Source organism: Ceratotherium simum, chromosome 8, assembly GCF_057802395.1.
Source record: "Ceratotherium simum simum isolate JZ-2026a chromosome 8, ASM5780239v1, whole genome shotgun sequence".
In the NCBI taxonomy this organism is placed as follows: Eukaryota; Metazoa; Chordata; class Mammalia; order Perissodactyla; family Rhinocerotidae; genus Ceratotherium; species Ceratotherium simum.
The window spans coordinates 7,886,836-7,909,306 of record NC_141907.1 but is presented as its reverse complement, the minus strand read 5'-3'; the positions used below and the strand labels follow the sequence as shown (position 1 = coordinate 7,909,306).

At 44.7% G+C, this 22,471-nt stretch overlaps 1 protein-coding gene across 3 annotated transcripts; it reads left to right on the top strand.

Moving 5' to 3' along the window:
- The first annotated feature begins 2,513 nt into the window (after positions 1 to 2,513).
- Positions 2,514 to 19,612, top strand: ZNF518B (zinc finger protein 518B). Of its 3 annotated transcripts, none has more exons than XM_087434923.1 (2): positions 2,514 to 2,602; positions 12,974 to 19,612. In XM_087434923.1, exon 2 carries the CDS (start codon positions 13,174 to 13,176, stop codon positions 16,420 to 16,422), a length of 3,249 nt encoding a protein of 1,082 aa, XP_087291049.1. In that variant the 5' UTR covers positions 2,514 to 2,602; positions 12,974 to 13,173; the 3' UTR covers positions 16,423 to 19,612. The 3 variants fall into 3 exon arrangements, with proteins under 3 accessions (XP_087291049.1, XP_087291051.1, XP_087291050.1); XM_087434925.1 differs by lacking the exon at positions 2,514 to 2,602 and adding an exon at positions 2,991 to 3,161; XM_087434924.1 differs by lacking the exon at positions 2,514 to 2,602 and adding an exon at positions 3,494 to 5,391.
- Positions 19,613 to 22,471: the final 2,859 nt, after the last annotated feature.

The following is a 22,471-nucleotide window of genomic DNA, read 5'->3' as shown; positions in this document are numbered from 1 at the left end:
GCATTCTCCTCTGAATCTCTTCTCTTCTTTTAAGGACACCAACCATATTGGATTAGGGCCCACGTAATGACCTCATCTTTATGATCTGCAAAGACCCTGTTTCCAAATAAGTTCACATTCACAGGTATGAATTCAAATTCACATTCACTGGGGATTAGGGCTTTAACATATATTTTGAGGGGACATAATTCAACCTATGACAGAAGTGATCCATGGAACACTGAAAAATGTTTTAGGCAAACTAGGCTGGAGATGGGGAAGACATGAAGGGCAGCCATAAGTGCAGGAAATGTGCACTGGCTGAACATCCAGAAATAATGTTTCAGGGTGAATCCTTTCTGCATCAAAAGACTTTTAGGGGACAACACTTCAAGAGTTTCTACACGAGTGGTTTCTATCCCTGCTTGGCCCTTTTCCAGGGCCAGAAACACCCCATTTCCAGGCCCTCCATGAAGCACCTATCTCACTGAATTTGGGCTCCTGAGAAATACAAATCTTTAGGGACGATGCTAAGCTTTGACCTGCTTCTCGTTTAATGTTGACAACTCACTTGCTAGGTGGGTCCCATTATTCACTGAATTTTACATGAGAAACTAAGGTTCAGACAGATTAGAGAGCAAGCTCACAGCTTCTTCATTATGGATTTGGGATTTATAACCAGCTCTAACTCTAGAGAAATTTCCAGGAAACCCAGAGGTACTGTTTGATGAGTTCTATGTGACTCAAGAGGGCAGGACTTTGATGCATGATTGGCAGTTACAAGGAGAGGCAGCAATTTGCGCTAAATTTTAGGAAAAGAATCTCTAATACTTAGACTTCTGATTCTCTAATACGGAATTAACAGTTTTTCCTGATTTTGCCACTAGAGATTTCCAGGCAGTAGCCAGTCTAGATTCTCAATGCCCTTCTCAAGCCCACCCCACTTTTTTTTTTTTTAATTGCCAATCCTCCTCTTTTTTCCCTTTTTCTCCCCAAAGCCCCAGCAGATAGCCGTATGTGGTAGTTGCACATCCTGCTAGCTGCTGTATGTGGGAAGCTGCCTCAGCATGGCCAGAGAAGCGGTGCGTTGGTGTGCTCCTGGATCCCAACCACGGCTGCCAGCAGTGGAGCGCGTGCACTCAACCGCTAAGCCAGGGGGCCAGCCTGCCCAGCCCACTCTTGAGGGAGACTTTTAACTCTCTGCTCCATTCTCTCTGATATGAACTCTTCCTCCATAAATGTGTTTTTCTGAGAAGAGCTCCACTAGCTTCTCCCAGCTCTGGGAGATAGAGGACCAGGTGGCTCCCTCATCAACAATGAGGTCCAGTACTGCAGCACAGAGCAGAAGAACCTGCTGGTGGCGATCCATCTCTGAGTTGGCATTCCCTCTGCCCAGCTCTTGCTGTTTCAGTGGTGGAGATTTTTGCCCCGCAGCTGGTCCTATGGCCGACATTGTCTTCCCGAACGCCACTTCTCCGTGTTGAAGAATTGCGCCAGCCCTGCATCTCCTCCCTCCATCTGGCCAATATCCATGCACGGTGACCTCTGGTCTCCAACAGGAAGGTGTTGGAAACCAGCCTTATTCCTTCCGGAGCTTTGAAATAAACTTTCGGCTGTTATTCCTGGAGAAACTGCGCTTCCCGGTGTAGCTCCACCCTGCCGCAATCCGCCGGTACTAGGGAGCAATTTTACTTTGTGGGGAGCAGCATATGAGTCACGGATTACGGCGACTCTAGCAGTATGGTCCCCTTCTTTCCTCAGAGTCTATTCTAGATAATCTTCCTTCTGGAAGGTCAGAAGTGCGCATATGTGTGTGTGGGGGGGGGGGGGGCGGCAGGTTCCCAGAAAGTGGTATTGGAGTCCAAGAAGCAGGAAAAAACACTGGCATTACATGAGCTCACATCGTCTCCAGACTCCCCCCCAATCATCGTCTCGTGGGACCTTCACAACCACCTATGTGACAGATGAGGCTCTGGGCTTCAGCTCTTATCTTCCCCACCTTTAGGAATGAAAACACTGAGACTCAGAGGTCAGGAGACTTCTCACCCAAGGTCTCGGAGCTAGTAGATGTAAAGGAGTGAGAAGAGGCGGGACTAGAACCCGGGACTTCAAGGCCATCTCTCCCATTCACTGCGACTCTCAAAAGAGGAAGAATTTGGAGGCTGCAGACCTGAGCTCCTTTTCTCTCGCCTTCACTCACCCGCTCCTGGAACCTCAAGCTCCACGAGGGCAGGGAGCAAACGCGCCCTCCGCCTGGACCCGGCACGGGCACCCGGCGGGCGCCCACGATCGGTCCGCTGGGCCGACAATGGAACCCGAATGGGCTCTCGGTTTGCAGGGAGGCTCCAGAGGCTGGCGGGCAGCCAGGCCGAGCGTGGAGAGCGCGCGCCAGGCCCGGCTCGGCCGGGTCTCGGGCTCTGCGCCGCGCCCCAGCCCGGCGGGGGAGGGCGCAGCCTTAGGGACCTCGGGCGCCGGCCGCGCTCCAGCCGGGCCTTCCTGCGCAGGCGCGCGGCGGCCCGGCTCCGCCCCCCGAGTAGGGACCTACCGCGGGCGCGGCGGCGGCGGCCTGCGGCGGCGGTGCGGGCGCCCCTCGCCGGGACGGGGACCGGGACCGCTGGGCCCGGTGAGTGGCTGGACGGCGGGGGCGAGGGCCCGGGGCCGCGGGCGCGGGGAAGGCGGGGCCCGGTGCGGAGGGTGTCGCGGGGGCCGCGCGGGCGGGGGCCTCTGGGGGCCTGACGGGGCCGCGCCGGGCGGGCGGGCAGCCGGGCCGGGTGTACGGCCCGCGGCCCCGCGTGTCCGAGCCGCCGGCCGGCGTCGTGGCGAGGAGGCCCCGGGGCAAGCCGGCCGCGGCTGCAGGAGAGGGGGCGACGGGCCGGGTGTGTGCGGGGGAGGGGGCGGCGGGCCGGGTGGGGCAGGAGGGCGCGGGCGAGCACCGACCCCGGGGGCGGCGGGGCAGGTCCGGGCCCCCCGCCCGCCAGCCCGCCTTTGTGCTGCCGCGACCCCGCAGCCTCGCCCGGAACGCGCCGGGCCGGAGCCGCCGGTGAGGAGCCGCCGAGCCCGGCCTCCTCTGCCCGCCCCCAGCGTTTTAAATGATGCAGCTCCTGGGAGAATTTCTACCGGTCGGCTCCGAGCAGGAAGTGTCGTCAGGAGGCCATTTTTAAAGCCTCCTGCGGGCCTCGGAGGTAAGCGTTGACGTGGTTTGATTTTCAGTAGTTAGAAGAACCCCCCGCGGTCCCTGGAGGGGGCCAGGACGTCATCCCATTGTGCCCGCGCCTTCCCTTCCCTTCCCAGCACCCACGCTGTTAGACGTGGACTCGCCTCGGATAGTGTGTACCATACATAATGTGAGTGTGCCAACAATAAACTTGAAAACCAGACTGGCATTGTCTTTCCTTGGGAGTGTGGGGGCGAGTGTCCAGCGATGGGCTTGTCCATCGCGGCCCTGTGCATCTTTTGCTGGGGAGGGGGAAGGGGAGGGGACAGGGTGAAGGTTTGCCTTGTTCCAAAAGCTGATGTCACTCTGTGTGGGACCTCCCCATCTCAGCCTGCCCTTTTATCTTGTTGCCTTGGGGTTGTTGGGCAGTTTAAGCTGGGGAAACAACGCAGGTTGCAAAAGAATGAAAATTTCTTAACCAGAAAAGCAAAGCCGAAGGAGAGAATGAAAGAAAACGCTTAAGTCCCTCTGTGTACGTTGGGTATTTAATATATCCCACTAAAATACCCCTGACTTTAAAAACTGGAGTAATGAACAGTTTGTCAACCTAACATTAAAGAATAAAAAGTGAAATACTGAGCTCTTTGTCCTTTTTAAAAATAGAAGTCTACACAGCTGAACTATAATGTTGTGTTAGGACCTTTAAACATTATCCTATAAGTTTAGAACTGGTCATCAAGAATAAGACAAACCATGGTCTCCAGAAGCTTGCTGTACTTTCCTAGAGAAGAGCAGAGAGAAAAGGAATGTATCTCTTGATCTCTCTCTGAGTCACATATGCCAAGTTCAGCCCAGCCTGTGATGTCTGTACACAACAGGAGATACTGGCCAAGGATTCTGGAAGCCCAGCAAATGGTTATTTAGAAACCAATATCATACAGTCTCTAAGTGGACTCTTCTGCTTTTAAAATTGTATGATATCAATGTTATCTTGAACCTGTGATGCATTTTTTTAAATTATTTTCTATCTTGGATCTAATATAGCCTTGAAAAATAACACTTTTCTATGTATCCAGTTTTGTTATGCTGATAACATTCATTGCAAGTGCATTTTGAAAACAGACAAAAGAGAGCATTATTTTATGTATTGGGCCTCTTCGCTGATGTGTTATACCAAACTAATGTAGATTTTTAAATATCCAATAATAGCAGTTTAAAAAAAAAAAAAACACGTGTCTGTCTCCTAGTCTGTTTGCTTTTAAGTAAGGGGATCTCGGCCAGTATTTGTGCAAAAGGAAGAACACAGAACATTTTTTTATTGTCACCATGAAGGCTGGCATTTCTTTCATTCATTGACTCATTCATTCAACCAATATGTACTGAGTGCCTTCTGTGGCCAAACCCTATGCTGTTGACTGTGATAAACAAGGTCCCCACCAGTGAGATTTTCCTAGTCTTGATTGGTCTCAAGCTGCCTGGCATAGACTGCATTTTCTTTGTTCACATATACAAACAGCAAACTGCAATTTCCAGGATCCATCCTTGGAGTGAAAGTGGCTGGAGACCATCTAATCCAGACATTCTCCTCATGGGCTGGGAGTGGGGAGGCATCAGAATCACTTGGGAAGGATTTTAAACCATGTGCCTGAGCCCACCGAAGGAGAAGGGCAATCTAATTCATTAGGTCACCTGAGTCCTGGGAAACTTTTTTCTCCTTTTTATTTTAAGCTCCCTCTCTGACTTTGCCACACACCCCTCCCTGCTTGAGAGACACTTTTGGGGCTCATTCCTCTTATTTTCTAGAAGAAAAGTACCTGGAGAAACCAAGGAGGGTTACACCAGCCCAGGACTTAAACCCAAGTCTGGCTTCTGTTGCAGGGCGCTGTGTGTGGTGCCCTGCTGCTTCCCAGGGTTCTGAATGGAGAAGCCTACGCCAGGGCCTGCCATTGAGACTCACGGGACTCGGTGCCCAAGAAGAGAAGGCCTGAAAGAAGGAAGAGCCCATGGGACCTGCTGTGTTTTCAGCTCCCGTCTGCAGCTCCACGGCTCCAGGCAGGAAGTAAGAAGAGTGCCCGAGGGGCAGCAGATGCTGGCTGTGACTTCAGTTCACAGCTTCACAGTGGGGTAGCAGAAAACAAAGAATCTAGATTAGACACCAGCTGACCAACTCGATGCCCTTAGAAAAGCTGCATAGCTTCTCCAGAACCGTCACCTCCCAAGAAGCAGATAAGTGAAGGTGTCCTTTGAGGAGTATCGAGGTAATGTATGAACCTGCTTCTGCAGACACCCCTTCCACCTGACTTGGGCCACAGTGCTCCAGGATTGACAAATGCAGCCAGCCACTGAGAACGTCCTAATCAGATCACTGATGCAGCATTTACCGCTTTACTGAAACCACCCATTTACTTCTCTCCGTCTCCCATTCCCCTCCTCAAAGACAGTGGCCCGCAGCAGATGTGGGGGTGAAACAGTCCTGGGCCTGCTCGTTGTTCTCACACCACGCCAGGCACTGTGCCAGGAACATTAAGTTTCCCAGAATCTACAAAGTAGTTACTGTCATTACACACTTGACAGAGAACATCAGTGATGATGTTTCCAAGGTCAAATGGCTAAGCAAGGGCAGGACCCAGAGTCCCCTTGCCTAATCACCCCATTATAGTCCCAGGCACTGGCCTTGCCCCACTTCCAGGCACCCACGGGTGAATTAGGTATATTAAAAGATTGTGCAAGGATGTTGATACTGTTCTTGCCATTTCTGTTCTCAGCATTGGCTGCACATTAGAATCACCTGGGAGACTTTTAAAACTCCTGACCCCTCTACACACACACACACACACACACACTGGTGTGCAGTAGGGTCACCAATGGTCCCAGGGACCTCTTGAAAAAATAAGTTAAACATCCTAGGCATATGATGACAAGTTGGTCACCCTAATGCAGCCAAAGTTAAGAATCACTGGTTTAGTGGGAGATATTTCTTCTGTGTTTGATTATCCTTTTTATTAAACTCAATCTATTTCTTCTACAAAATGTTAATTTTTCTTTACTGCAAAAAAAAGGGAAATACAAAAATTTATGTCCTTCATTTTCATCACCTTTAAAGACCTGAAGTCACTAGGTGTGTTTAATAACAGAATTTTGTAATATTGCTTGTAATACTACCTTGTTTTTACCTTGCATTTTAACAAGAGCATATTTGCCCATTAACGTTTTTTTCCCACATACAGAACTATAAGCTTTAGACTGTCAGAACTCTAGCACTGGTCGTAGTCTTTCTTTTGAAAGGTTTTCTCTTAGACTGTTAAAAATATCCTATGTGATAACTTCCTTTGTTTTCTGATGTAGTCTCAATGGATGTGCTCAACAGTGTCAAGTAATCCCAAAATAACTCCTTTGCAGACAGGGGTGAGGAAGAAGATCCTCGCCTCCAGCCCTGGAACTCCTGCTGCCATAGACCTTTATCTCATCGGACTCATTTGTTAAGCTACGACATTCTACTTCTCTCGATTACTGGACTCTTCCACATTTGAAGGAGTCTTACAAAAATATGTTGACTCATTTCTTGACAAAAGATACAATGTTTGCCAAGCATAAGGTCACCTTGCTATCTGCATATTCCTTTTCCTCACATCAGCCATGTAAATTAGGCATTATTATTCTCATTTTACAAGTGAGAAAACTCAGGCTCAGAGAGGTGAACAAATCCAGAATCACACAGCTATTACATCAGAAACCTAGGTTTTGAACCTTGTTCTTGATGTCTCAAAGCCATTGCTCTTTTTCCTCTATTACTTTTCACCTGGAAAGCAGAGGAATCAGAACAGGGCTCTCTTCCGGCCTTCTTGCCCCATTCTGTTCCCCAAGTGATCTGCTTGGTTTCAGAAGGAAATCTAGGATCCCAAAGGTGGTACGTCTTTCAGCAACATGTGGAAATATTTTTTGTCATTAAGATGACCATCGGTTTGCAATTTGGTCATTTCTAAATGCAAGGTAGTTTGGCAAAAAGAAAATAATACTTAATTGATGTTTTTCCTTGTTTAGATCTATTTACCGTTCAGTTCAATTCTGATTCTTTGTAATGAATGGTCTGAAAAAGTTCTTGCCGAGTGAGGCAACAGTTTCTTCCTAAATACCATCCTACTAGGGAAATATTAGCAGTTTACGAACCTAATGTTAGACTTTTTTTCTGATCAGGTATTACTTGTCTACATGCTGCTGGGCATTTGGGATAGAATGTTTTAAAATCGTGGTTACTGGTAAACATTAGTTAGACTAGCCTTTGCCATGGCTACATAGACAAAAGGAAGAGATACAGGTTTCCAGTGCCTGTGCCACAGGGCTGAGTGCTTTGCATACGTTATCTAGTTTGCATCTCCTAATCACCCTTTAAATTTGATGATATGAAAGCCTGTTTCCTTGCCTGACGATGAATAGAGAAATCACTTGCCTAAGGACCCAGCAAATAAGGGACAGAATCAGAGTTTGAACTACAAACCTTCCAACTCCCTTCTCTTTGCTCTTTGTGGGTATAGCAGCTCTATCCCTGCTCCAGTGATGGATGTGGTAGAAGCCACAATGGAAGGATTTCTGGAAAGAGCTTCCTGAATGTGCTTCTCTGTCTAAAAAGGATGCAGTCAGTCAACTAACACTGACACATTAACATCTGGCATGGAAACACGTTCATCTGCTACAGGGATATTTCACAGTGCAGCTGGGCTTGGAGAGGAAAAGGTAGTTCAGGAACTAGCCTGTACATAAAGCTAAGGTGTAATGAGGACTCTTGTAGTTAAAGCATCTTTTCCATTATAAGCACCTGTTAGCCACTTTGCTCGTTAGACTTGGTGGGTGGTTTTTGCCGCCGAGGTAAATTATCTTTTAGGCTGTACAAATGAGCAAATATAATTAAAGCTATAAAGTGAGATTCAGTGTGTATTCTGGAAAGAGCAATTGCCAGGCAGCTAAGAAGCCTCTATTTTAGCCCCTTTGACTATTTATGTGATTGGCATCATTTCTTCTATTTTCTTCATAAAAAAGTGGAAAATAATATTTTTAATAGTATATGATGTGTGAATAACTTATCTAAGCACTTTTAGTCACATTATCATGTTTAATCCTCATGACAACTCTGTGCAGTAGGTACTATGACTGTCTCTGTTTTACAAACGAGGAATTGGACAGTTTGCCTCAGGTCACCTAGTAAGTGGTGGGACTGGGAATTAAAACCCTGTGATCTAATTCCAGAACCTGCAGCTTTAAACACTATTTTACTACTGATTTCTCTTCTAATTATGTTGAACATCTGACATTTCCAGTATTTAGAAGTCAAATGCTTCCTTTTGATAAGAACAATCCTCCGTGGTTTTTATAGCCATCAATGTCACTGAACTGGTTTTTAACAAACTGAGTATTTTTTCTCCTATTTTTCCATAATTAATCTTTAAGAAACCAGGGCAGGTGAGCCCAAAGACAAAAGGAAAACCTACCAGCAGCAAATGCTGCACTTTCCCAGGAAAGGATCTAACTCAGTCTAGGGGAAGCACATGTGAACAAACCGTGCCATTTCTTTGGTGTTTGGCTGTCGTCTTTGGCTGATGCTATAGGTAATTCTGCTTGAAAAAGCTCACTGTATGCTGTTAAAAAACAGGCAACTAAATATTAAATGGCCATCTTATTTATTGTATCAAAAGTTAATAATACTAAGTATTTTCTGTGTTTTTGAGAACCCTCCTAAGTTATCTAAAAGAACATGTGTTTCTAGTCCTAGGAGGTTGAAGGCAGAGGTTTTGTAACGGGCATTGTGAATTTGGAAGGTATGTGAACACCGATGCCGATGTAGTAGTGATTCATTGAGTGCCCTCTCAGCATCAGGCATACACACAGCCCTCATCTTCAGTGTTTTATATAACCCTTAGTTGTCAGCCCACTGGGCAGTAATTGCCAAGAGGACCCAGCTTCATAGGTGGTTGTACCTAAATATGAACCAGATAGAGGAAGTTGCATGGAGGAAACAGGGGCTTAGGAGCCCGTTACTCGGGTGTGCCTGCTGCGACCTCAGGAGTTGTCCACTTGTAAATACCAATATCAGTGGACGCCATGCCATTGCATCCGTTTATCTCTGTCTTGGGGTGTTACATCTGAGATCTTTTCGCTCAAGACTAGCCACACAAGTTGCAAAGGCCAAAGAGATCTTTGTTTGCTTGTTTTAAAGAAGCCTGGCATCTTTTTCACCTGGACTGAGGGAAGTGCCAATGTAGAAACATTTCATTATTTTGAAAATGGTTTAGAAGCCAAGATACTTTCCAACAGGTGACATAATTCAGTCATGGCCTAGATGTCTTGCCTCCCCATTAAATTGTATTTGCTAATCACAGCCTCACGCTTCATACTGGCAGTTGCTCCTATGGATTCTTAATTCAGAGTAACTGCTGGGGTGGTTCTGCAGAAGTACCTCCAGGAGGACTCTGCATTCCTCAGGCACTGTAGCTAGCTTGTTAATTCTTAGGGACTTTCCTCCATCAGCATGCTCTCCCCTTCTTGCTCATGTACATGATCTTATCGTCCAGTCCATCTTAGATTTCAGGTCTTCAGTTTTAGGAGAAATGACACCACCAAGTTTTAAAAGGACTTGAAGAGAAAATAGCAAAACTGCCTCCTGTGATTTTTGAAGAATCTTGGAGGCTGGGAAAGGTGCTGGAAAACTGAAAATACACAAGTGGAATCCTGGTTTGGTTGATTCTTCAAATAGAGGACTCTCGTCACATGATTCAGTTGAGAATTTCTTAGGATTAATGTGTAAGGTGTTATGTTGAAAGAGTTGTTAAGCAAGTTGTGCCAGGCAAGTAAGTTACTTTCTTCTTTTCTTTCCTCCCATCTCTTACTCTAGTCTCTTTCTTTCTTTCTTTTTCCCTCTCTTGCTCCCTCGACCTCCCTCCCTTCCATCTCTCCCTTTCTTTCTTTCTTTCTTTTGTTTTTTTTCCCTCCTCTTCTTGTTCTCCCTCCCCCTCCCCCCCAACTAGTAGGATTATGAGGCTGGTAGATGAGAGCAGAGATGTGTATATTGACTGGTTTGGAGATGTTGTGAACAGAATTGAGAACTAAGAACTAGATGAGAGATGTGCCGATTAATAACTGGTCTATCAAGAGAAGTCGTTTGTAGCTCCAGAGTCAGGATATAAGAGAGAAAATTACAAGGAGGTTGGTTTCAGTTTCATTTAAGGATAAATTCTTGACAATGAGAACTGTGTGAAAATAGCTGCCTAAAGAGAGAGGGAGTTTTCTGTTTATGGCAATATTAGAGCATCAACTGCATGATCAACTGGTTAAGATGTTTTAAAGGATGTAAACGTTGCTGGAAGTTTCAGCTGAGGATTTTTCATACTGGCTTTTCATCAGAACTAGGCGGAGTGCCTTTACAAACCATAAATGTCTCTTCCTCTTGCCTCTCCCTGCCAAGATTTGGATTCACTAGCTTGGGATGAAACATTAGTGTCTATTTTAGCTGTGATTCTGATGCTTCTCCAGATTCGGGAACCACTGGACCAGATCCTCTTTGTAGCCCCTTTCAGCCTCTGCGTTCTTTGGGCCAGTGGTTTGCTTAAGTTCTGATTGCAGCCACTGCTTCCTCTGTTTTAACAGGATGAGGATGTTGACGATAGTAGCATTCTTAGATGATAAAAAGTCTGATTTCAGGGATCAGCACTGTCAGACTGGGCTTAGAAATCATCTAGATGAGCAGGCAGACGCAAATGGGTGGCTTGCTTGAGGTCACTTAATTAGTAGCAGAAGTTCTGAGTGTCACTTCTGTCTCCATTCACTAACGCCGCTTTACAAATCTGGAAAGTAAAGTGTACATCCACTTCTCCTGTGACTCCTCTGGAAGTTCCACCTCTTGTGCATACCAGGAGTGCAGTGGAGATTGCAAGTCCTTGTCCTTGCCCAGGCCTGCCAGTCTGAGGCAGTCTCGTGTCCTGTCCTGTTCGCACTTTCCTTGCGGAGGTTTGTGTTTGAACGTTGAGGGGACAGACAGCGCCTTGCAAGCCCCCAGGCCTTTGCCTGCTTGAGTCTAAGTATCACATATACGCTTATGGTAGGGCAAGTCTGATTGAGTCCCTTAATGCCACCAGGGCTTGATGGCATGCTGGGACCTGCTTTTGAAAGGAGGCAACTATCATTTGCAAAAGCAAAATAGAGCAAGACAACACTGCAGAAGAAAATAAAGCTTGGTATTAAAAATGGTGTGTTCTTACAGCACTTTTCCAAAAATGCTTTTAAAGGGCGGGTGTTATGCTAGATCTGAATGTGCAATGATTGTTTCTCTTGACCCTGCAGAGAGACCTTCTGCTCCCCTCGTCAGCCTCTCAGACTTATTTTGCGTGGCTCTTGGCCTGTTAGCAATGTGCCAGAGGAAGCGGCCGATTCTCCCTCATGCTGCTGCCCGTCATTGGACACACACTTACCCAGTGCCTCTGTGTGCCTCTTGACACTTAGAGGAGCACTTTAAAACTTCAGAAATGTTCTCTTACACGCCTTAGCGTTTTAGTCGTCATAGCAGCACTGTGGGAGAGGTTGGATAAGTGTCCTTCATGCTAATTGCCAGGTGAAAAAATTGAGGCTCAGAAGGTTTAAGTGGTTTTTTAAGGTCATAAAAGAAAGGCTTTAGTAGATTGCAAACTAGAATAGTTTTTCTTTGACTCCTAGTTCTGTGTATTCTGAAAAAAGGTGATTTAAAGATAATTATCTATTTTTATATAAAAATCAGTCGCTGGGTTACTCGTATTGTGGTACTTGCTCTGGAAAACATTTGCACCTCTGCTGCTGCGGTACAGGCCACCTTCCTATCCCACCCAGGTCTCCCTGCTGCCATCGTTTTGCCCTCACAGATGCTTGTCCTCACAGCAGCTGGAGGTCATTGGTGGCAAGAGCCTCCTTGCTGCTCCTCACGTGCTCAGGCCACTTCCCACAGACCTTCACCTTCTCCCAGGCAGCCACAGTGCCCGCTCCCTGCCTGCCCCAGATCTCTGCTCAAGTGTCAGCTGATCGTGAGGCCTTCCCCGGCGATCCACACCTCCGTGCCCCGGCCCTCCAGCCTCATGGCATAGGCACCCCCATCCCTCTTGCCTTGCTTTATATTTTTCCCAGTTACTTACCACCATCTGACAAATAAATATATGCCTTGTTTCTCCTCTTTATACCCCGGTGAGAGTAAAGACTGATTTGCTTTTGGTCCCTGCCCTGCAGTACTTAGAACAGTGCCTGGCACATGGTAGGTGCTCAATAAGATGTTGAAGGAATAAGTGTTTGTCTGCCTAGTGTTGTCCGTCAATAACTCACTTCTTACCACTTGTGAAAGCAGAGGGAGCGTATGCATGAGAGAGTGGGGATCCCAGCGGATAATTAGCTGTATCGTAGAAACAAATGGGCACCTGAGCCACAGCCCTGGCTTTACCACTTGAGAACTTGAGTTTAAAAACGGAAACAACAACCTCCTGTACAAGGTTTTAGTGAGGTTAATATGAAATTATACCTGTGAAATTGCTAGGACGCTCTCAGTGACACTTAAAGATAACTTTCTCTGATGGAAAGCTGTTCTTAATGACTCCTGTGATCTCCTCACTCCTGGTATGCCTGTGTTACGGTTGGTCCAAAGTGGGGCTGAGTTTCAAAATTAGGCTTGTTATTTCTCAGCTCTTTTGTATGTATTACTGTCAACATGTGTCTAAGATAATATGTCGAGATTTAGCATGAAATTCCCAAGGTCATTAATGTAAGTTTGGAAATAGCTTAGCTAAACCTTAAATTCATCTATTAATCATGCTTTATGATTTCTTTTGTCCCCTTTAGTGTTGCCTGGAATATCAGAGAATTGGAAACAATTATATTTTGGGATTATGCACCTTTTGTGGTGGCATATAAGAAAAGATAATTAAGTATGCTCCCAGGAAGTAGCTGCCTCTCTGCCAATCACAAAGTATATTGAAGGATGTGTCCGAAGGATCTTATCATGTGAAATCCTTCTGGATCTCAATGGACTCTTTTTAGAAATGCAAATAAAGAAAATGAAGGATATTGGACAGCAGGTATATACTCCGCAAGTGAATGACGGACATAATTCTTTGACCATGTCACCCAAACAACCTAATGCTAGTAGAGCAACTCGACCAGATAGACAAGAAGCTCAGACTCTTTTGTATCAAGGCTCAGAGGCAGAGGCTGCCATGATGACCGTTGCTACATGTGTAAAGTGCAAAAGTGTGCACAAAATCCCTCTTCAAGATTTGAAAAAGGGTACTGGGCAAAGCCAAAAGGAAGACAGATATGTTTGCTTCAAATGCAGCCTTGGTGTGGCTCCTCCCCACTTTCATTTTGTGAACAGTAATCCCAGTGCTACTCATGTAGGAAATAAAACTGAAACCATCACAAGTTCCGTGAATAACAAATTTAAGGTAAGGAACTTTAAGCCAGGCAAATACTATTGTGATAAATGTCGATTTTCCACAAAAGACCCTCTGCAGTACAAAAAGCACACACTTCAACATGAAGAGATTAAATTCATTTGTTCTCACTGCAGCTACATTTCCTACACAAAAGGGGAGTTTCAGAGGCACTTGGTGAAACATACAGGCATATTCCCTTATCAATGTGAGTATTGTGACTATGGTGCTATTAGAAATGATTATATCGTCAAACACAGGAAGAGAGTACATGAGAGGGCGAGCGGAAAACGGCCACCCAGAACCGGGGCCAAGCTGGAGCCGAAAAGAACCAGCACATCAAAGCAAAACCCGGAGCTCGGAAAAACTTCCCATCCGAGGACGACCTTTCAAAATAAGTTGTCTGATCAACTCTCAAGGTTCTCCCTCCACACAAACAGAGACAAAATGCACAACATCATGTTGTTACCGGAATCAAAGGAATACCAAAAAGATGTAGTGTGTATTCCCAATAGAGTGCCCCTTCCGGAGCCAAGTGAAGTCAGTCTGTTTGAGAACAAAAGTGTGGAGGTGGAAGTGTTGTCCCCCTCGCAGGAGCCCGTTCAGCCCGGAATGCCGCTGACAGTCGTGGCCCCAGCGGAGCTGGTCGTCCCTGCAAACTGTTTAGCCCAGTTGATAGATGTGAAGATTGTCAACGGAACACAGCAGCTTGTTCTGAAGCTGTTTCCTCTGGAAGAAAATAATTGCCTTAAAGCTGGTAGGGGTGATGGAGGTAATTCCAAGCATATGACTAAAGAGAAGGGTCCAAATGAACAGGAAAAAATGGTTTCTGTGGAACAAACAAAGTCACTGATGATTGAAGGGAATGTTGGAAAACTTGCAGGTATTGATAATCTTCAATCCTCAGTTCCAAAACAACTTAAGAATGTGAAATGGGTAAGGTCTTATGATTTTTTCATGTCAAATTCGGGTGTGCACAACTGTGGAGAATCCCTTCTCAACTCCGATACGGCTGAGGATTGGCAGAAAAAAAGGAATCTCTGTGCACACAGAACTGCTCTTCCTTCTGTGGCCTTAAAAGGCACTTCTCCATCCCCTGTAGCAAAAAACAGTGTTTTATGTGGTCTTGGAACTGCATCAAACCCTTTTCCGTATAAGGCTGCTGTTTCTTTTACTGAAGATGGAAGAAATTTACACAGTAACTCACAGCATTTATTTCCTCTTGCTGCATCGCCTGCAGCCATTTCCTTCTCTGGAGAAAAGGGTTTATTGCCCATCAGTAAAACTGACTTGGGAACTAGAAATGAGATCAGTATTCCTATAAAAATGGTTCCCTCTACTAGGAAGCTGAAAGACAACCAGACAGAGGAACACAAAGCAGTTTCAAATATAGGCCAGATTTCCTCTCAACATGCAAGTGAGTATCTACACATAAACATAACGGGAGAAGACAGAATCAGGTCTCAGCAGCCTGGGGATAAACCTTTGGAATTAAAGAATTCTGAAAGGACTAATAACCCTTTCGATGGCCCAGTCATCTCTTCAGTGTTTTCTCTGAGCTCTGGATCTGAAAATGTCCCTGAGGGCGTTAAGTGGAATAGTTCAACGTCGAAAATAAAGTCAATTGAACTCTTGCGCAGAAAGATAGCTCAGTTAATTGAATCCTGTGGCAAGCCTTCATCTTTGGCTACAAATAGTACACATCGTCGTTCTGCAGGGCAGCCATCAAAGGTAGCTTCGAAAGCTACCCCTGAAGATATTCAGCAAATTAATGTGTCATTTCCTGGCACTGACTGTTCCACGGGCACTCTCCAAAAACCTCAGGATGACAGTGGTGTTAATAGACAGATTACTCGTCAGCAAATATATCCACCGTTTGTAGAAGGCAGCAGTGGGAAAACTGAAAGCAGAGTAGCTGGGAAGGCTCATGTCGCTACTCCAGTGTTGATCCCCAAAGGGGCTGTGTTGAGGGTTCTTAATTCCTCTGAGGATGCCCACATTATAGAGGCTACATGTGAAGCACCTGTCAGCATTCCTTGCCATGAGACACAGTTGTTAAAACCTCTTCCTTTCTGCCCAGTGAAACAGACAGACTCAGACTTACAGTCTTTGACAAGTGAAAGTGGGCCAATTGACATGTCCCAAAGTCTTGACACATCTCTTCGGCCTAAACCAAGAAAAGAGAGTGCTACTTGTAGCACCGCCCCTAAAAAACCTGGCCCCCTGCACGGACAGCAAGGAAGCAGTGAATTGAGTAAGCAAGGGAAACTGCTTTCCAGAAGTGTTCCTATAAGTAGAAATAAAACCAAACAAGTAAACTCGTCCAAGAAGAAAAGCAAAGTTCAGGCCGATCCCAGCCGCTGTCTCAAGGATCCTTCCATTTTTCAGGTTGCAAGACAACTTCGACTGATAGCAGCTAAACCAGACCAGTTGATTAAATGTCCCCGCCGGAACCAGCCTGTCATTGTGTTAAACCACCCTGACGTTGACTCACCGGAAGTGACCAATGTGATGAAGGTAATAAACAAGTACAAGGGCAACGTCCTCAAAGTCGTCTTGTCCGAGAGGACTCGGTGTCAGTTAGGCATCCGACGGCATCACGTTCGGCTGACCTACCAGAACGCGGAGGAAGCCAGTCAGATAAAAAGGCAGATGATGTTGAAAATGAAACTTAAAAAAGTTCACAGAAACAACTACCAGGTGGTGGATTCCTTGCCTGATGATTCAGCACAATGTATATTTAAGTGCTGGTTTTGTGGGCGGCTGTATGAAGACCAGGAAGAGTGGATGAGTCACGGCCAACGACATTTGATAGAAGCAACTAGAGATTGGGATGTTCTTTCTTCCAAGGGCAAATAAGTGGAAAATTGGTCTTCGAAGCAAATTGTTTTTCTTACTTTTAGTTTATCCTGGTTTGGATTTTTTCTTCCTCCGTGACTCAATAGGAGAAGTACAGATTGTAGGAATGGGAGGATCATTAATTCTTAAGATCCCTTGTAGGAATGTTGAGAGCCAGGAGTCTTAACCTGAGATATTAATCGTGACTGGACCTGGAAGGTATTTGAAGCCCCTGAAATAATACGCACAAATGTATGTACATGCATTTTTCTTAAGAGAAGAAGGGAAACTTGCAACAGATTTTCAGTAGGATCTGAGACTTTGCTTCGTTTAGCAACCTTTTTCTGAGTAGATACAAATCTTTTGTATTCCATGCAGAGGGGCAAGTTTAGAGCGTTTCACACGTGCTCTTCGTATAACAAAATGCTACTGAAGAAGTAAACCCGTGTCTTGATGTGCACATCCTTTTTTTTTTTGCATTAACTTGTCTGAATATTTAGTACATAATGAAAATTATATTTTCTACTTTATTTGTTAAATTTGGTTATAGAAAAGTGGCCGTTCTTTTAAATCCCTCACCCACTCTGTAATACTCGCACGTGTCCTATAGAGCAGAGGCTTACATTGGCAATCTTAAAGAATGATTCCAAGGGTTGAATTGACTACTTCAACAGCGGGTGTTAGGGGAAGAAAGAAAACATTTTTGAGTTTTTCCTTTCTTTTTAAATATCTTAATTTATGACAATTGGGGAGGGAATGTGCCTTTTTGCAAAAAAGAAGAAATGGTCACAGATGGAAAGTATCTAAAATTAAGTCTCCTGCTTGCTCTTACCACTCGCACAAACATAAAGTAACCAATTTCAAATGTGAACAAACAGGCTTCTTACAACGCAGATAAAACTTGGGAAAGCAACTCAAGGTAGGATTATAAAGAAAGGGTGACTTGAACGTCATGTTAGTTTTCGTTGGGAGCCGTCCACAGCCCATGGGTGAGGCTGCACACTCTCTCCACCCCTTAGGGCCCAGACACTGCTCCCAGGCCATGTTCTCCTCTCCCTTGGCCGTTCTTCTGAACAGGCCCTCCTGTTCTGCGCCTCTCCTCACTTCCTGTCCTTTTCTTTTGTGCCGTTGAGGCCCCTTAGGTTTTCCCTCATGAACATACTGAAAACGGACAGAATCGACAAAATAGAGCCATCCCACCATCTTTGTTAAGGTTATAGGAACACTGTCCCTGGTTTCTATCAACAGTAACACTCTGCCTCTAATTTATCTTAGCTGCCGTCATGCTTTCCCTGTTGCTCACCTTTCCTAGGAAGCACTCCAGGAACGCTCCTGCTCCCCCTCCACCAGCAGTCAGGGCTGGTGCTGGTCTACAGTGCCGTTGTGTGCGTTAGAAAAAACCCGCCCTCTGCACCATGGTGGCTTCGTGGGCAGAGAGGTGGCCTGGCAAATGCAGCTCAGACTGGTTTTAGTCCTCGCTTGCCCACTCTGCTGGGCACCGCCCTTTGTGCAGAACACAAATGGCGCAGCCACAAGGCAGCCCGGACTCTGTGTTCTTCCCTTTAAGGGCTGCGCCTTCCTTAGGGAGTTTATTAGTGCAGTGAATGAAACTGGGGGCTGTCACATCGTCGCAAACAGACAGTGTGATTTCTATTGTGTTGGGTAGTCAGTTGGAGACTTCCTGATTTTTCTCCCACATGGGAAAGTCTTAGATTATCCTCAGTTAAGTGGGACTGTAATTCTTCTTGATAGTTGGTTCTCATTACAGATAACATTTGTTATGTATAATTCAATACATGACCATTAAGTTGATTAATTGGTTAATTTTTATTGAAATTTAAAACTTGGATTTTTTTATGTGTGTGTACACATATAAATATTTTTTACCATATGAAAACTGTAGTAGCTAATTTTCTGATTTCCTATTTTATAATAAAATTATGTGGGCTGGAAAAATATAAAACTTTTTATATTCTAGAAAGAAATTATTTTGGAAGTACATTTTTATAATGGTCTGATCTCATTTTTTAGAAAATGAAAGCACCGTAAGTAATGGGTCTGATTTATATGAACAAACGGAATGGAAACCCCTGTGGATCATTTCATTACAGTATTTAGTCCCCGTGCATTTCTGGCTGGTGCTTTTTGGGAGATGGATCTTGGGTACCACTTCGCTACATAAAGGAGAGCGTTCTAAAGTTGTGTCCCTGTATAGATTTGTACCCCTCCAGCATGAAAGAAGCTCCTGAGATGTTGAGAAGAGGAGAAGAAAAGGCTGTGATTTTTTCTTTCTCCTCCTATACCTCACTGCTTAGTAGCATCTTTCCTGAAAGGCTAGACTGTGACCTTTCAGGAAAGATGACCAGGAATCAGGTCAGAACGTTAAGTGTCAAAATGAAATATTTACACTTTGCAGCATCAGCTATTTTTCAAGTATTACCTAAAATTCAGCTTATGTACTTGGACAGAGCTAAATTTTGTGAGTAGACTGTAGCTCAGCTTTCGGAGATTTTCAGAACTACAGTACTTTTTAAGGAATTAATAGGGCTCCTGAAAATTGTAAAAAATGAAAAAGCAAAAAGTAGCCGTCCTTATATAAAGAACTTTACAAAATGGCTTGTTGACATGTAGATAATGAGCACGTCGTTTCTAAGAAGCTTGGAGAAGGTGGGCAGAGTCGTGTTGAGTATTTGTGAGCTCCTTCTTGCTTGATTGGGAAGGACCTCGACTCACTGAGTTTTATTAATAGTACTTCTAAAATCTTTTAAACTTATTTTTTAAAGTAGATTTTCTTACCTTTGGGGATCATAAATGAGGAGATCTTGATATGACAGAGTGAAAAATTTTTAAAAATGACTCAAAGTATACACTAATAGATTATATTTTACTCAAATTTTTATCCCCAGCCCAAAACATTTTGTGAGCCCCTGTAGTGGGCCCAGTGCCACTCAGCAGCTCCACCCTCGTTGTTTAGGACATACCGTGTAAGCCCTCCCAGAAAATGAAGACGCGATGCTGCTCGACCTTTGGAATAAGTTTTGAATCTGTAAAGCAGTACGAGCAGAAAACAAAACATTGTGTGACGTGTTTTAAGCATTATTATAAGTTCTGCGTTAACAGTTTGTGTGTCTGCTGCTCTGGTTTTGAAACACATTTGTGTATAGATATAGAAGTTGACGTAAACTTTGTTAAATAAAGCAACTGTAAAGTGTTCTCTGCCCTTTCATTTCAAATGTTAAGGTGGCGATTTGTTACCCAGCCTATCTGGTATCCTTCATTTCTGAACCACATCAAGGCGTCATTTTGCACAACACAGGGGCTTTGAGTTCCCCAAGATGCACTGCTGGTTGAGCGTGCATACCCTGACATGAGGGCACGTTACTGTTTTTCTTTTTCTTTGCTTTAAATTCACAAGAGGTGCTAGTTTGGGCAGGAGGGACAATTTTCATACCATGATCAGTGACCTCATCAGAGAATGTATGTGGGCCCTTAACCTGCCCTCCGTGCCTGGCCTCTCCGCCAGGAGAGGGGCTTGGTGGAAGAGTTCCCAAGCAATTGATGAGCCTCCCGGACCGTGGGGGTGTAGTCGCACTGCGGATGCCATCTATGCAAATATAATTGATCCCTTGCATCCGATTCCACACACATTCGAGAGGAAGGACTATGAGGATATTTGGAGAGGGGTCTTAATTCCCTCATCTCATTCCCAGCGCCCAAGGAGTCAAAAAGGGAAAAGAGAGCTGAACTAGAGAGGACTATTGGCAGACCCTGAGGAAAACAAAGAGGAGATGCGAATTGCTTAAATTCAGCAGTTTGGCTGTTTAATGTATTATCTGGGTTGAAATGAGTCATTCTCTAATCCTATCGATCTAGTCCAATAAATTGTCACCTTTGACTGGTTAGAGAGTGGAGATCAAATAAGGCAGTGGAAGCCTGAAGGAGGCTTGTCAGGCACGGACTACCAGGGTGGCGACTGACAGTGTGGTGCTCAGAACAGGGGACTAGGGCAGAAACTGACTTCAAAGATCATAAAGCTAGCAAGTGGCAGTAACTAAATCACACTTTATTAGTAAGAAAACTTAAGCTCAGAAAGATTAGTAACGTGATTCACCAGGTTTTATGAAGATGAGCGAAGTGATGTGTAGGACAGTGTTTGGGCCGGAAGCACCGCTGGCCCCCCTTGTGTCTGTAAAGCTCTTGGCTTTGCAGTATTAGAGCCTTTTCCTGCCACAGGTGACACTCAGCATGAACTGCCTTCCTGAGGTCCCAACACCTGTCAGACCTCTATTAGTTGGGATGAGGTACCACGCTAAGGAGCTTGGACTTATGTCTAGAGCAGTGCTGTTGAATAGAAAGATAGTCTGAGCCATATATGTCACCTTGACTTTCTAGTAGCCACATTTAAAAGAGTAAAAGGAGCAGGTGAAATTAAATGTTTTATTTGACCCAATACATCTAAAATATTATTTAACATTTTCAGTCAACATAAAATTTGAGATTGTGTATATACACACACACATAGATATACTTTTTTAAACTAAAGTCTTCAGAAATCTGGTATGTATTTTAGACTTATAGCATCTTTCAATTTTGATGCTAAATTTTTAGTTATAATGAGATACAGTCCTACCAAAACACTTAAGTTGTGTTTAATGGAAAGATTTTACACTGCTTCAGTTTTTTAATTTAAGTAAAATTAAAAATTCGGTTCTCCAGTCACCCTAGCCACGGTTTATTACCCATATGTTCATTACCCATATGTGCCTAGCATCTACCGTATTGAATAGCACAGAGCACGGGGAAAAAGACTGTGCTGTGAATAGCCGCTGACTCGTCTGAACTGCTTGATGGGAAGAACTGGAATTTATTTGTCTATGTGTCTCTAGGGTAGGCTGGGCTAGCTTCGCTAACTCACATTAGGGAATGCCAGTTCTGTGCCCGATTCTGCATTAATGCCCAGCAGTTCTATTTCCAGCTCTATACCTTAGAGAACTAGTTGCACAAGTGGCTGCTTGAGGTTATTTAGCATTTATTTTGCAACCCTAGTTGGTCAACCAAATGTTTATTTCTCATTCACACTTCAGGTCCACAGTCTGTCAGGGGCCCAGTCTGATGGAGGCTCCCGTCTTGTAGCTGCAACGTATGAACCATTTGGGCTTCTCCTTCACTGTGACAGGGAAAGAGCAGGAGGAGAGGAGCTTGCACAGGTGGCAAACGACACACAGCACTTCCACTCACAACCCGTTGTCCAGAAGTGGTCACACAACCCCTCACAGGGGCTCTGCAGCATCCCTGTTTGCAGAAGAACAGCTGTTGACCACTAATGATGTCTAAACACACTGGAGCATGGGGTGAGTGCCGGAGGGGTACAAGTGGTGATCACCAAGGAAAGCAACTTGCCAATCTGAGCGTTGTGAAATGGTAACAGTCTGCCAAGTATTGGTGAAGATATGGAGAAACGCGAACTTCAACATACTATTTGGCAATATCCAAACTTGAAGCAATGTATTGTGTCTGTCTGCATTTCCCTGATTCCTAGTGAGAGAGTATACTTGTGCAAGTGTGTATTGGAGATTTTAATTTTCTGCGTATGGCCTGCTGATACTGTTTGTCCATTTTACTATTGAAATATTTATTTTAAACTTTTAAAAGAAAATATAGATACTCTTAAATATCCATAAAGAAAAAAAAGTTCCTTCAGGTTTGGTGCTTCTTGTGATTTTAGAAGTCCCCCCTGACCTTGACATCAAAAAGTCTTCTATGTTAAACTTAATATTAAAAATAAACTTCCATACAACAGTGGACACCATAATAAAATATGAGCTGTCAGTTATAGACTTGGTAAAAATCTTCTTCAAAAGGATCTGGGTCCAAAATTTTTTTAATGAAACATACCTGAATCAGATTCATATCCTCACAAAAGTTCAGTTTGGGGTGAGTGACTCTGTTGTCCTAACGCCTATTATTGGAGAGTCTGTGCTTTCCTCCCTGTGTGTGTCAGGACCTCTGTGTATCCAGGTTGCATCTTTGTGTGGATCTTGACTGGGTCTCTGTGCTGCTGCATTTCACT